This window comes from Watersipora subatra, chromosome 8 (genome assembly GCF_963576615.1).
Source record: "Watersipora subatra chromosome 8, tzWatSuba1.1, whole genome shotgun sequence".
NCBI classification, from domain to species: domain Eukaryota; kingdom Metazoa; phylum Bryozoa; class Gymnolaemata; order Cheilostomatida; family Watersiporidae; genus Watersipora; species Watersipora subatra.
In genome coordinates, this window is record NC_088715.1 from 56,721,729 (window position 1) to 56,739,062 (window position 17,334).

The 17,334-nt window shown below is 35.6% G+C and overlaps 1 protein-coding gene across 1 annotated transcript in view; it reads right to left on the bottom strand.

Moving 5' to 3' along the window:
- LOC137402769 (NEDD4-binding protein 2-like) overlaps window positions 1-17,334 on the bottom strand; it is a 77,908-nt gene that overhangs the window by 17,579 nt on the left and 42,995 nt on the right. The window contains exons 17-23 of the mRNA XM_068089277.1: window positions 15,733-16,550; window positions 9,876-10,291; window positions 6,972-7,052; window positions 5,313-5,419; window positions 4,831-4,981; window positions 3,814-4,026; window positions 994-1,098 (exon numbers count right to left, since the gene is read on the bottom strand). Of these exons, the coding sequence (XP_067945378.1) occupies window positions 994-1,098; window positions 3,814-4,026; window positions 4,831-4,981; window positions 5,313-5,419; window positions 6,972-7,052; window positions 9,876-10,291; window positions 15,733-16,550 (1,891 nt within the window). The remainder of the gene's footprint in view (window positions 1-993; window positions 1,099-3,813; window positions 4,027-4,830; window positions 4,982-5,312; window positions 5,420-6,971; window positions 7,053-9,875; window positions 10,292-15,732; window positions 16,551-17,334) is intronic.

Consider the following 17,334-nt stretch of genomic DNA (forward strand, 5'->3'; position numbering starts at 1 on the left):
TGATTAAAGAACATATTTATAGTGAAGAAAAATGGAGTGATTAAACTCATTGTATGTAAAATTATCGTTGTGCGCTTATTTGTGTGCTTTAACAACAGCAGGGCGTAAATTATTCACTGATCATTTTCAAGCTTTCTCATCAGGGTTAATATTTTGTGTGTATATTAAATATACATTAATATTTCCCCAATAATATACTCTTATGTATATATTTAAATATATACATAAGAATATCTACTCTTATCCTTGTGAATAACAATATTCCTATTGTTTTACACAAGGATAAGTAAACCTAGGACTAGAACCATCTCTTCTCGCAATGGCTGTAATTATCTGCTCTTTACAAGAATAGAATGTAATGTAGGTTTGATTTCGTTTGTTTTGTAAGTGATGAGACGGAATCTATTGGCTAGCCGCAGTGATTTGTTATGTTCTCGATTTTGCAATGTAAGCATTTCTTTTCTGTTAACACTTTCTGATGAGTATACTTTTCTCTACCTAAACATACCCTTACATAGACATTTCTTACATAGATAAGTCCTTACATAGACATTTCTTACATAGATAAGTCCTTACATAGACATTTCTTATATAGATAGGTCCTTACATAGACATTTCTTATATAGATAAGTCCTTACATAAACATTTCTTATATAGATAGGTCCTTACATAGACATTGCTTACATAAGTCCTTACATAGACAGGCCATTAAACAGACGTATATGTAACAGACGTTTAAAGACATGCCATTATATAAACATCACATTTTAAAGATATTGTCATAAGCCAGCATCCCCTTACTGAGAGAATCCCTGGCATATACTTTCCTTTACATAGACATTCCCTAGTACACATTTTATACATAGACAGTGAGATGTTTTTTGCATGATTGTGGTATATAATACAGAAACACACAAACAGATACAGATAGTCGTGGCAGATAGACATACAGACTATACAGACAGGCGTAGTCTAAATCTGCTGCATTCTCACCTGATGGAACTGTCACCTTATCAGGGCCTTCAGCAAGAATTTGGTCAGTCATACATCTGTATATCTTATGAGCAATCCATCTAGGCACATCAACAGTCACATCTCCTGCAATGGGATATATATACCTCAGTGTTTGTCCGCCAATCGCCTGTCCGGTTATAGCGTTAAAGTTTTAGCAATGAAAAATCCCCTTCGTACTAAATTTTAACTCACGAAACTCAAATCGCAAGTCTACTAACAACTAATCAACTACTAACAACTAGTCTGTAACCACAAGACTAAACTGTTCTTACCACACCTATAGCTCTTACCATATACTGTATATCCTTTTGCACCTTCCGCTAATGTGCACTTTTTATTGTTAATTAATACAGTGTGCCTTCGGGTTACGATGCTTCTGTTATATGATTTTTTTGCCTTACAAAATGGGGCATGATGTTTCCCGACCGCTCCATATGAGGACAAATATTTTTTCGGCTGTTTTCCACCATACAATATCGACACAAAACTTTCTCAAAATTAAAATTTGGCAGTTGATTACATCGAAATAACAAATATGCCAATATGCAAGTCGCCAAAATCCTTCTCGCGACGCCTGTAAGAAATACAATGCTCGCTCTCTATCTCAGTTCAGCGTTATTCATTATAAGTTATAGTGAAAACGAACCCGAAGACAGATAAATGATAAAATTTCAGCTGATGACAAAGTCTAAGTTTAGTAAAATACACAATGAAATGTAGCTTCAAGTATGTGTTTAGTAAACTAAATTCATTTAAAGGTTGACTTGCAACAAAATTCACATTAGAGTTATTTGGTATCAAAAGATTCACCATGTCTTACTATGCTGCGTTGTAGGTGCAAATTATGTGCAAATATGACTACAAGCTCTTAAACGTTCAAAAACGAACAATTAATCACAGCCATCACGAGTACGCCGTAGGTTGGATCAATTTACTTTGATGACGTACTCAAACATTGTGGTTTTTGTTTTGACACGTGATGTTATCATGTGGATTGAAAGGCCAATAAAAAGCTCGATATAAAGCGTCTCGAAGCATTAGTTTATGACAAGCACTTCGGGTTCCACAGAAAAACATGTATCAAATATAGATGCTCGCTACTTTACAGTTTTGTTTTGGCTTGGTCTAATCGTCTAGTCGTAATCTGATCATGTGACCCATACTTCCTGCCAAACAGCGCAAATAATTTCTGCAGCATTTTTCGACTATCACAGGTGACCAACAGGCTTATCATGTTTATCAGAGGATGATATGCACTCCTTCAAGCTAAGGTTAAAAAATTAAACAAATTTTTACGGTAAGTTTTGGGATATCAGCTGTACTCAAAGTGACAGCATTACAATGATGATGAAATAGACGCGTATGGACAATAGACATGGTTTAAGCGAATGCGTGAAGTATATTTGAGAAAATATTTTGACGAATGAGGTTGCATGAAAGTGTAAACAGAAGCTATCGTGTTCAACTACGTCACATTTAAGCCATTTTGGAAAGAGAATCCAAACTACGGCGCTTTCGTGATGGCTGCGGTGAACTGTTCATTTTTGAGCTTTTAAGAGCTTGTAATCACATTTCCACATATTTGGCACCTACAACACAGCAGAGTAAGACATGGTGAATATTTTGGTACTAAATAACTGTAATGTGAATTTTGTTGCAAGTCAACCTTCAAGTTAAATTCAAGGTTTATGTTATACGTCTGTCTCAAAGGTAAACACTCCCTATGATCCGTACTGCGCATAGTACATTATAATGTTACATTTTCTTCCTGATAATAGCTACTAAATACACTAAGGTTATAGTAGGTAACTACAGTTACTAAAGTTAATATACTATTGTACATTACATTACTATTGTACATTATATACTATATACATATATATGTATATATATGTATATATATATATACATATATATGTATATATATGTATATATATATATATATATATATGTATATATATGTATATATATACATATATATATATATACATATATATACATATATATATACATATATATACATATATATGTATATATATATGTATATATATGTATATATATATATATATATATAATAATTTAAAAGAAGATAAAAATTTTGACTATTATATTTACACTACTAATAGTTTCGTGTTAAAAACACTCATCAGACCTGATGAGTGTTTTTAACACGAAACTATTAGTAGTGTAAATATAATAGTCAAAATTTTTATCTTCTTTTAAATTATTTTAAATTATTCTATATGCACTGCCTTTATGGCATTGAGCACTTTTTAGTCAGAAGATTTCCACTAGATATATTAGTATATATATATATATATATATATATATAATAGATAAGTTGTCAGGCTAACTGCTAACAGCACTCTACGCTCTACGCTCTACGCTCTACACTCTACGCTCTCACATATATATATATATATATATATATATATATCTATGTATATATATGTATATATATATATCTATGTATATATATGTATATATATATATATATATCTATGTATATATATATATATATATATATGTATATATATGTATATATATACTGTGTATACACTATGCACACAACATATAAATATTTACAAATATACTAGGTGAATACCCGGCGTTGCTCGGGTAATAAAAATATCTTTGAATGGAAAATTTATTCTCATTTAACATACACAACATTTACCATTCTAACTTTAAAACTCTACACAGTACAGAAGGACATACCCACAAACAAATGAAAGCCGTATATATACGTGTAAATGTATATACTAAAAGGATATAGAAAAGGTATATGCGAATCATTACCATTGAGAAAAGATGATGGCAGCTCAACACCCCGTCCAAAAGCAGTGTGAAGGTCGGTAGCCTGCTGCTGAGTTAGACTGAGAGTAACATTATCTTGTGTGAGCGGGTGAAGGGGTGTGTCCATCTTGCCGAGACAACTTGTCACTGGCACTATAGCTCTATTGAAGCGTTCAACGATAGAACCCTTGCCAGACCTGCCCTTGTGTATCAAACCTATTCAATAGAGCCAATTCATAGGATGGAGTTTGACATGGCTTATCAAATAGATATTTACATTTAGGATTAACTGTAGTTTCCTTAGCTACATAGCAATGTACCTTCAGACCATTGTTGTCATTGATACATAACAATATATACCTTCTGATCACTGTTGTCATTGCTACATAGCAATAGACCTTCAAATCATTGTTGTCATTGCTACATAGCAATAACCCATGCTACAAACGGCGTTAAAGTGTAGCCATAAATGTAGAAAGTAATCACTACGAAATATATGATTCATAAAATAAATAATTTATAAAATATATAATATATATTTTGTAAAATGCATAATTTATAAAAGTTGATTTAAACTAAATAATAAAGCAAAAGTCTTAAAATAGACAACAACTATGAAAACAAAAGCATTTTCGCGTGAAGTTGTCTGTCCACATAATCGCACATAAACAGCTTTAGCGAATTGCAAGAGCTGCTAGATGATACTACCAGTTATTCCTTGCTTTTGATTGGCTATGATGCATTTATAAGCTATAGTATGGTTAGCACAGAAAAAAAGTTGGCCACACCCCTACAACCAGCCATTAAAAACAAGAAAGACAACTTCCTATTTATTATGCGCAATATACGTTAACAGACACGCGCGTCTAAACTTCATATAATTTCTATAGAAATAAATTAAATACTTTCTGTACATTTATGCCATTTCACTTTAAAAGCTATAGATCAGATACAATCTGATTAGCAAGCCGACTCCTCACGAGGGTGCAGTCTGCAGAAACTAGGCCTAGTTCTACTCACGCTTGTTTAGTCCAGCAATACTCAGCGCCGCAGCAGCTCTTTTACTCTTCTTAACCAGGGAGACTTTGTTAGAGTCTAACAGAAGGTTGGTGGCCCATGTCTCATCCCCCTTGCAGAGATCTAGAAACTCTGACAGTTGATGCTTGGTCAGCTGCAAAAAGCATATAGGAATCCATGAACTTATAATAACTGTTAGTATTGGGTCGCTGCTGACACGGAGAACAGGTTGATATTAGGTTACATGGCATCACTTTGGTTGAATCTATAGGTTTTATTAAAGTATTCCCCGAGATGGGATTTCTCTTGGATGGGATTGCCAAATCATGCCATCTTGATTCAAATGTGACTTTCCCTTCGAGTGAAACCTTAGGTTATGTAGAATACTTGTGTCACATACAACACGAGTCATGACAACTCAGCGGTGATGTCATCAGCCTACAAAATGCATAAAGCAGGCACAGATACTAGAGAAAGCGACTCGCCTGGGGGAAGCAGCTGTGAAGCCGGTCAAGTTTAGCTTCAGCAGAGAGGTCCTGGGAGGAAGGCATGTCGAGAGGTATGTCATCCTCCCCTATTGCAGTACCTTTGTCTACAAGAGAACATGGCTTATTCTCGCTAGAAGACAGCAATCAACAGCAGCTATTGACTCATACGAACTTACAGAAGCTGATCGAGAAAGCCACTATACTGCTACTACAGTATTTTTACAGAGTAAAGCTGCATTCGCACCAGCTGATTTACAAACAGAATTTTTGTGTCTGATCTCTGATAGGTTGTACGAGTGTTATCTGCACAAAAATTCCAGCTCCCACCAGAACGAGTTTGGACCAAGAGTGGGTGATCTTGTCATTGTTTATTTGCAGGGTCAGATAACTTTAGCTGATATTTGTTTAGAGAGTTAAGCTTAATGTTTTGTTGACTGTTCTCCGCGAAGTTTCTCGTGAACATTTTTAGCAAGTTTACAATTACTTTGCACTGTCTAGTTCATCACTAACAATAGATAACTATAGTGAGGACGACCTTTAACTATAACTATAGTGAATATGGTTTTTGCTAATAACAGCTGCTTCAATTATTATAGCAGTGGGATAATAATTGAAGCAGTTATTTCAATTATCATCCCATTGCTATAATAATTGCACCCGAGCAATGCTTTTCTCGATAAGATTATTGCTCGGTCGATTAATTAAAACTATCGACAAAATTATTGCTTATTGCGACATAATTATCACTTATTATTAATTATTGATTGGGTTCAAACACTAGTAATAATTCTGTTGATAGCGCCCTTTCAGTGAGCTATTAACAGAATTATTACTAGTCTTTGAAACCATGACAAAAAATGTGGAAACAAATATGTCATTCACTTTAAATGACAATGTGTGATTCGCTGTGAAGAGTGATTTTATTGGCTACTCAAATTAAAAATAAGTCTAGAATCGTCCATCAATCAGGCAAAGCCCAATAAAATTTATCTCTGGAAAAAGATAGCCACGGGCTCGCTCACTCGTTTTCACATGAGGCGATTCTTGGTCAGTGGGTCAAATGGTCCAGACAATCGGCATGAAATCGTCTGGTTAAGCGATGCCGAATGTGAGCCAATTGTGAAGTATTTTTAAACCCAAGAAAAAATTGAAGCTCTATGACAGCTTCTTTATACAGTTGAAGAGCTCATCCCTCTGTACAGCAATGTACAGGTCTTAAAAGCCTAACCCGGCCTTAATACAGTTTATTTACAGATAATTGAGTCTAGCTATGGTAAGACTGCTATAATAACCTATGGTAAGACTGCTATCATAACCTATGGTAAGACTGCTATAATAACCTATGTAAAACATTAATTTACTATTCTTGCATGTATATATGTACTATAAGACTGTACAAATATTCTACCAGTAAAAACAAGAGCATCCACTCTACAAATCTACAATTAAATTATGCTTCTCTGAACTAGTTATATCACATGTAAAATTGTCTCTTCTATAACTCTCATTTCGTGCTTTGACAACATCTAATCATGTAAAAAATTTAAAAGACTGAATCTTGTTGAAAAGGCTGTTACGCTCCTCAGACGTCCCCACCATAATATAGATAACTGGCAATGTACAGGCAGCTTGGTTATATAGAGATGTATAACATACCGTGTGTTATGACAGAGGAGTAAGGAATGGAGGCTGGTAAAGGATACGGGTCTTTTGAATGGCCTGATATCTTCACCCAACCTACAAAAGACCGATGTTATTCAGAATCTCTGTGTGATATAATAAAGGATATATATATAATATATATATATATACAGTCAAACATGGATAACTCGAACTTCACGGGACCGAGCGAAAGTGTTCGAATTATCAGAGCGTTCAAGTTATCAGAGCACTGCCACAAGTCCATGTATTTACTTATTTATTAGTAGATACATGTACATATACAAACTATAATATAAATAAAAAGCACAAATGGCTTGTTTCAAATTAAATGCTTCTAATGTAAAGTTTAAAACGTTTTTATCAAAAAGTATAGAGATTTTTCTATCACTTGAGATTGGTTTGTTGTTTGAGGTGATGTTATTGCCAGGACGTTTTTTAGATTGACATTGGCAAAACTTGATCGTTGTTGAAATGCTCAAAAGAAAAGACATCATTTTCTTTTGAGCGTTTTACCCACGATCAATTTTGCCAATTTTTCTTGAAGTTTATGCAAAGATTACCTCACTTTACCTTGCTTCCGAAGGGCAATCGCTAAGTGGATGTTTGGTATAAACCAAATTTCACCAAACCTTTAGAAAAGTCGTTGACAAAAATATTTTGCCGATGGTGGTAATAACGACGCTTATGAATTACGAAAAGTTGAGGTTTACCTTTATGGCTTGCAATAAAGTGATTTTCTAAAGCAATAACAACCGTTTCGGAAGCCGTTGGGCAAAAAACAGTTCGAGTTAACAGTGTTGAGTTCGAGTTATCTATAGCAATTTATGATTACGTGGGAACGGACCAAAGAAACCGTTCGAGTTAACCATGTGTTCGAGCTATCCGTGGGCGAGTTATCCATGTTTGACTGTATATATAATATACATATAATATACATATATAATATATATAACATTATAATATATACATACAATATTATAATATATATGTATATATTGTATATACATATATGTATATATTATAATATTATATATAATACATATATTATATATACATATAATACTATAATATATATATATGTATATATTATAATATGCACATATAATATTATAGTATATATATGTATATATAATATATATATGTATATATAAATTATATATATATACATATATATATATATAATATATATACATATTATATATATGTATATAGTATATATGTATATGTTATATATGTGCATATATATATATATATATATATATATTATATATACATATATATAATATATAGGCCTACATATATATAATATATATGTATATATATTATATATATATATGCATATATATATTATATGTATATATATAATATATACATATATATTATATATGTGTATATATTATATTTATACATATATATGTATATATATTATATGTATATATAATATATATGCATATGTATATTATATATATCCATATATATACATATATATATTATATATATGTATATATATGATATATATACATATATACATTTAGTATATGTATATATATCACATATATATATATGTATATATATATACATATATATATTATATATATATACATGTATATAGAAAGGCAAAATTCAATCTTTAAAGGTCTGAGAGTTCATGGCAGACCTCATCAGACCTGTCAGCAGACCTCATCAGACCTGTCAGCAGACCTCATCAGACCTGTCAGCAGTCAATCTGTCTGGAAGATAAGTGTCACACCTACAGGTACATGTCTAACCACGCTGACTGTAGCACAGTGGATTAGTAACAAATCTAATGGATAAGGTTACACGTTGTAAAGACTTGTCTCACTGGGATAGACGAGGAATGGTGTACGGAGCACTCCTGTTAGAGAAACCAAACTCTATGTCGGTGATGTTGAGTGCCCTTCACACTAGGCTGTCTAACGTGAAATGACTATTGTGAAATGATTAGACAATCTGCAGCGGGTGCCTCCACCCCTCCCTACTTAACAACCTGCAACTGCTCAGTGCACACACTATGTTGGAAGTATTCTTACATGGTTGAGTAGAGCTTCCTGCAAAGATGGCATAGAAAAACACAAATAGAGTAACACTGGCTGTTAAATTTGTGACAAACACCTCATACACAGCTATATAGTAAATATTCAAAACTTCATTGCATGGTTACGATTATATATCCATGACAACCCTCTACAGTGGTAAACTAACACAACCTTTGTTTCCAATTAGGTGAGACAGATATTCGACAGACATATGACAGATATTTGACAGACTCATGACAGATATTCGACAGACTCATGACAGATATTCGACAGACTCATGACAGATATTCGACAGACTCATGACAGATACTCGACAGACTCATGACAGATACTCGACAGATTCATGACAGATATTCAACAGACTCATGACAGATATTCGACAGACTCATGACAGATATTCGACAGACTTATGACAGATATTCGACAGACATATGATAGAGCGTTTCAGGATGATTAAATACACATGATAAATCTTAGTATAATTATAGAGAAAGGATCATTGATGAAACCTCTATTTAAAGTGTGTAAGAAACATGTACATTGGTGCAGGAGAAGGATTCATAACTTCTCCTGCACCTGAATGGTACCTGCACCTGAATGGTACCTGCACTTGAAGAGTTAAGAGAAGATAGCCTATAGGATTGACTAACTCAGTATCCTACAATTACACTTCTACAGGGTACACCTCTGTAAAGTCTACACAGTTCAATATCTGTATGTTTTCAGCCAATGATTCTTTAGCTGTTATGTTACTAACAGCCACTTGATTGACTGCCTTTAAGAGATCAAGCCCGCCCCCACCCCCCTCCCAAACGTGAGCCATAAAGATATAGTGACATACCCTCAGGTAACTGATGGTTGTATTGCATGGCCTTGTACGCCATAGCGTAGTCACTTGGCTCAGTCAGTGTCCAGCTCTCCTTAGTCTTCACAAAGTTGTGACAGCTTACAACAGGTGCCCTTTCACTGCTTTCACTCTCATCGTATGGAGGAGGAGGCTCTCTGAGTTCGCCTGCTGTCAATATTGCTGCACTTGCTGATGATGCCATAATATCTAGTGATGACGTCACAGTGGTTGATGTCGGTAGAGCGGCGTTGGCTGATGTGATAGAATTGGCTGATGCTAGGCTAGAGGTCATCGCATTGGTTGTAGACGCTGGGGATGCAGTAGGAACTGGGGCAAAGCTAACGACTGAGGCAGAGGACTGAACAGATGTAGAGGGATATGGTGGTGCAGCCCAGTCATTGGACAACCATCTGAAAAGGTAATATTAAAGCTAGGACAGCAACAATACACTGACTTATCATAGCATTAGATGAAGTAAGAACAATAACGAAATGAATACCATTTGTCATCTTACAAGCAAACGCACCTGGGGAAATAATACAACCTGAATCTCTAACTTTATTTCTTTCCTGTAGTAAATTTTAAGCAAATACAACAAATAAATAAAAAAACAAATCTATAAATAGGAGAAACAAATAATACAGAAAGTTTATTAGTGTTTTTTAATGATTAAGCCAAGTCAAGGATTATAAATACTTTGTTTTTAATATATTCAGGATAGAACTTCCTTGCACCATAATATTTGTTGTCTATTCTCAGCAGCCTGTACTATTACGAAATCTTATTTGGCCTCATTTTCATTCACAAAAATGTCTTGTGTGGCTCTAACGTCCCTCACGGTAGTGGCCCAAATAATGCCCTTACAGGTAGTCACCCAAATAATGCCCCTTACGGGTAGAAAGCAAAATAATGCCCCTTACAGTTAGTGGTTCAAAAACATCTAGACCTAAAACCAGGCGGAGTATCAGAGAAAACCGCATGCAAAATTTCAGACTGTTCTGTTATCAAGAACTTGGTTTCTGTCATAGATATACATGTATAAACCTAGATTGGCCAATAGGGAAAAAGCCTGTCAGACTTAAATAGCATGAAGTTTTGTCATTGAATTGTACCTAATGCTTGACTGCACTGTTGTTAACAATGGAGCTAATGAGGAGAAGGTGACAAAATCACATTTATTTCCGCATAAAAACCTTCTTGGATACATAATCCATTAAACTAAAGCGTTTCTGTGATAATATCTGATAACCACCATAGATTAAAACTATAAAAGTTTTGAAATGTTGCACACAAATCATGAGCAATCAGGGCTTTATTTGCCCCGCTCTCCTATCCCCCTTCTCTCTTTTCCCCTTCCCCCTTCTCCTAAGAAGAAGTTGGAAGGGAGAACGGAAAAAGAGAGAAGGGGGAAAGGAGAGGGGGCAAATAGCCCACCCACCCGAAGAGCCAGACCCTGGCTAGGTAAAAGACTAATATCATGCTGAACTAAACATGACTAAATATGATGAGCCTATGAAGTTTTGATCTGATCAGGGAAGTGGAATCAGTGGCTTTCTTAGCTTCATAATGTGCCTATTCGAAATATATCTCTTTGCTATCTCACGAGCTCGGCTACTAGCAAGATGATTATACTTAAACAGTAGCATGATGTTGAACCTCGGCAACCCTTCCATGGTGGCAATTAGTGCTAGCCTGGGAAAGTTTGTCACCAATCCAGCACTACTAAGCAACACTCTCATCGCTTTCTCACTGGTTGCAAACCTCAATCACCACAGGTGAAGACAAAGTCAAGGCACCACGATTCTTAAAGGTTGACTTGCAACAAAATTCACATTACAGTTATTTGATATCAAAAGATTCTCCATGTCTTACTCTGTTGTGTTGTAGGTGCAAAATATGTGGAAATGTGATTACAAGCTCTTAAAAGCTCAAAAACGAACAGTTAATCGCAGCCATCACAAAACTGCCGTAGATTAGAATATCTTTCTAAATCGGCTCAAATGGGATGTAGTTGAACAATATGGCTTCTGTTTACACTTTCACGCAACCTCATTCATCGAAATATTTTCACAAATATACAGTGCTGGACAAAAGTTTGGACTCATTCTTAAATTTCTCAAGGGCCTAACGTGCATTAGTTCAAATTGTCATATACAGATCAATTTTTATTCTATAAAGGCCATTTTCGGTTCAAAATGATGCTGAACTCTTGCTGATTACACAATGAATATTAAATAATAATATACATATTACATAATATGATTAAAGTATTAAAAGATTAAATGACTATTTTATCCAATTTCTCGCAAAAATTGGCTTTATTAAACACTCCATGAAACCGAAATCCAATCGTGATGAGATTTTTCTTTTTATTGTTTATTGAATTTGAGGAATGTTTGGCATTTTAACAAAGAATGTGCAACATACAAAGCCTTCCATAGCATATAAAGGTTGCATCAAACAGTGGACTTCACACATACACTAATTTTCTGTTACTTTATACACTACATGTACACATCAGGCCCGCCATACTTTCTGAAGCTAAACAAGGAGTTATTCTGCACTTGCACACAAAAAAGATGTCTGCTAAAAAGATAGCCCAAAAAGTTGGATGAAGTGTGAAAAGGGTAAGATCAACTGTGAAGTGCTGGAATGAGACTAAAAACCCTAAAGCACGTTCCAGATCAGGAAGACCTCAAAAATCATCTGAGCGCTATGACAGAGCACTTGTCAGGCTGTCTTTTGCTGATCGTCGTAAAACCAGCCAAGAATTGGCTAAGAACTGGAAGGAGAGAACAAGTGGTAATGTTGCCACTTGAACAGTCAGAAAGAGACTTTTAGCCAGTGGTCTTAGGGAATGCAAAGCAAAGAGAAAACCTTTGCTGACACAAAACCATCAATAAAGAGTTTGGAGTGGGCTAAGTTGCACTTGTTCTGAACACATGCTCAGTGGAAGAGAGTTTTGTTTTTTGATGAATCAACTTTCACTACACAGAACCATGCAAGTAACGATCTTGTGCGTCGAAGACCAGGAGAGGAGTACCAACCAGAATGTATCTTCCCAACAGTCGAGCACCCAATATCAGCGATGGTTTAGGGACGCATGAGTGCATCAGGAGTAGGACAATTGAAAGTCTGTGATGGTATGATGAATGGAGCAAAATACATTTCAGTGTTTGAAAATGCTAACATGTGCTCGAGACATCTTTACTGAATGAGAATTGTGGTGGTTCCAAGATGACAATGCGCCCTGACACCAAGCAGAAAAAGTCAAAGAATGGATGGAAAACAACAGAGTGTGTTCCATCAACTGGCCTGGACAAAGTCCAGATTTAAACTCCCTAGAAAATCTATGGCAGAGGATTGGGACAATTATCAGAAAGACAAGCCTTCAAGCAAAAGTGAGCTGATAAAAAAGATAGTGATAGCCTGGAACCATGTCATCACTGTAGAAGAATTGGACAAACTTGTTAAAACCATGCCAAAACGGTGTCAAATGGTTATCGAAGCCAAAGGCGGTGCTATTAAATACTAAACCCATTCAAAACAACCCCAAGGGCTCTTTTCAGGACCACCAACCTATAAAAGAGTTAATTTTTAATCATATCTTTGTCACATACCAAGTCTTTGATCAAAATTAATGTTGCAAAACTTAAGTCAGAATAGACGATTTTCATTGATGACATATATGATTGCAGAAATCCTTCTTGATCACCTTTGATATGTTTATAATAAAATTGAAACCTATTTCATTGTATAGCCAGCATGTTTCTGAACAGTTTAATATATAATTTGCCATGGTTTGAAGAAAATTAAAACCAATAACCTCTAACACATTTGCAAAATAGTCAATAATGCGTGATGAGTCCAAACTTTTGTCCAGCACTGTACTTCACGCATTCAATAAAACCATGTATATTGTTCTTACGCATCTATTTTATCGTCATTGTAATGCTGTCACTTTCAGCACTGATATCTTATAACCTACTGTGAAAATTGGTTTAATTTTTTAACCTTAGCTCGGAGGAGTAAATATCATTGTCTGATAAACATGATGAGCCTGTTGGTCACCTGTGATAATCGAAAAAGGCTGCACAGATTATTCACGAAGTATGGGTCACATGATCAGGTTATGACTAGATGATTAGATCAAGCCGAAACAAAACTGTAAAGTAGCGAGCATCTATATTTGATACAGGGTCTTCAATAAAACCCAGTGTTTGTCATAAACTAGTGCTACGAGAAGTTTTATATTGAGCCTTTTAATGGCCTTTCAATTTACGTGAGAACATGACCTGTCAAAACAATAACCAAATATAATGACTACGTCAGAGAAATAAACTGATTCCGATCTACGGCGGTTTCATGATGGCTGCGATCAACTGTTCATTTTTGAGCTTTTAAGAGCTTGTAATATTTTTGCACCATATTTTGCACCTACAACACAGCAGAGTAAGACATGGTGAATCTTTTGATACCAAATAACTGCAATGTGAATTTTGTTGCAAGTCAACCTTTAACTGTGATTAGGGAATTCGTTGCTTGGTTGACATCATAGTTGGTAACATCCACGATGCTAGTAATACAATCATTACACTTCAGCTTTAGTGACCGAGATACATGGCCAGCTGTAAAATAATCATTCTGTCTCATTTTTGACTTGAGACATACTTGCATACTCATTATTTTTAGTCATGTTTAGTTCAGCATGATATTAGTCTATTTACCTAGCCAGGGTCTGGCTCTTTGGGTGGGTGGGCTATTTGCCCCCCCCCCTCTCTTTTCCCCCTTCTCTCTTTTTCCCTTCTCCCTTCCCACTTCTTCTTGGGAGAAGGGGAAAAGAGAGAAGGGAGATAGGAGAGCGGGGCAAATAAAGCCCTGATGACTCATGATTTTTGTGCAACATTTCATAGCTTTTATAGTTTTAATATATGGTGGTTATCAGATATTATCACAGAATTGCTTTAGTTTACTGGATTATGTATCCAAGAAGGTTTTTATGTGAAAATAAATGTGATTTTGTGACCTTCTCCTCATTAGCTCCATTGTTTACAACAGTGCAGTCAAGCATTAGGTACAATTCAATGACATAACGTCATGCTATTCAAGTCTGACAGGGCAACCAATGGGAATAGCTATTATTGGCCAATCTAGGTTTATATATCTATGGTTTCTGTAAAGAACATACCTCCAAACATAAATGAAATTTCACTTTTATATATAAAGATATAGAACTTATGATGCCAAAAAGCAGTTCATAAAAAAACAATGATGATTTGTGAATAAGCAGATGTAAATGCAAAATAGAATCACACAATCTGCTGTTTGAAGTATGATGTGCTGGGACGAGCATGGGGAGATGAGATCTTTGACTCAAGCTTCAATGGTTTTTATACAAACAAATGGTGGATCACATCAGGATTTTTTTTTACATTAAGAAAATTGTCAACTCGGGCCCTGCACCTTGATTAGCCCTGCTACTGTGCACGTGGGCCTTAAAACTCCCTATTGTATTATGATTGTTTATTCATATATGCATATTTATTTAGTTTATGTCTCTGTGTGCATCTGTTTTTATGATGAAAATAAACTAACATAACAACATAACATAACATCACCCATCTCCTTATCTACTCCCTTTGTAATGAACAAACAGAACTGTCCACTTCCTACTAAAAACTACGGCCACCCATCTTCCCATCTGCTCTTAAAGAATAGACAACCACCTCTCCATCTGTTCCACAAACACTAAGGGCCACCCACCTCTCCATCTGCTCCACAAACACAAACAAAGACTAAGGGCCACCCACCTCTCTATCTATTCCACAAACAAAGACTAAGGGCCACCCACCTCTCCATCTGCTCCACATCAGCATTCAGTATGCTTGTACTTGTCGACCTTTTGGAACTAATTTTACTTCTTGACTTGCCTTTGCACCGTGGCAATGAGGCAGTTTGTGCTGGAAGCAGCATCTGTTCTCGATCTCCCATGGTAAAAGAATGAGACAGCGTCGTTGCACCCCTTACCTCGACACCCGATTCTGTACTGTCACTTATTATTGATTGGTCCTTTTGATGGGTACTAACAACGAGGTGGTCCTTGTTAGACTCGCTCAAACCGGTATCCACCGAAACAGACTTGTCAATTATGGAAGCTGGTGATGGAGTAGCAAGGGGTGGAGTAGCAAGGGGTGTGACCACAAGTTTTGGCTCTTTAGTCATTGATTTTTCCACGACATCTCTTGCATTTTTTGCCAAGCTGGATCGATTCTCAGACTTTTCTGTCTTCTTACTCGGCAACTGATGTTTTTCCATTGCAATTTCCTTCTCATTACCTCGACTCGACAGGTCATCAGCCATATTGGAAGCACCGGCAATGCCTGCATGAAACTCCATAGATATTTGAGTTGAGTCTTCAGGTTTGGTTTCATCAGTTTTAGGTTTAGTTTCACGGGCTTTAGATTTAGCTTCATGGGATTTAGGTTTGGAATCATGAGTCTTAGGTTTGGCTCCGTTAGCTTTAGTCTTTTCACGGTTAAGAACTTTTAATGTTGAGCTCTTTTTCAGCATACTGAGAGTCGCTGCACTCGGGTACATGATTTCAGTTTCTCCCTGACCATCCTCTTGCTCGATTTCCTGCTTCTTGGGAAGGTCGACGGTGAGCTCCATCTAGCCATAAGGAATTATACAGATAGATATCATTTATGTTAACAGCTCAACTTAATAAGATGGAGTTACACAGCTAGATATCATCCATGTTAACAACTCAACTTAACAAGATGAAGTTACACAGCTAGATATCATCCATGTTAACAACTCAACTTAACAAGATGGAGTTACAGAGCTAGATATCATCCATGTTAACAACTCAACTTAACAAGATGAAATTACACAGCTACATATCATCCATGTTAACAACTCAACTTAACAAGATGAAGTTACACAGCTAGATATCATCCATGTTAACAACTCAAGTTAACAAGATGGAGTTACACAGCTAGATATCATCTATGTTAGCAGCTCAACCTAACAAAATGGATTTACACAGCTAGATATCATCTATGTTAGCAGCTCAACCTAACAAAATGGATTTACACAGCTAGATATCATCTATGTTAGCAGCTCAACCTAACAAGATGAAATTACACAGCTAGATATCATCTATGTTAGCAGCTCAACCTAACAAAATGGAGTTACACAGCTAGATATCATCTATGTTAGCAGCTCAACCTAACAAAATGGAGTTACACAGCTAGATATCATCTATGTTAGCAGCTCAACCTAACAAGATGGAGTTACACAGCTAGATATCATCTATGTTAGCAGCTCAACCTAACAAAATGGAGTTACACAGCTAGATATCATCCATGTTAACAACTCAACCTAACAAAATGGAGTTACACAGCTAGATATCATCCATGTTAACAACTCAAGTTAACAAGATGGAGTTACA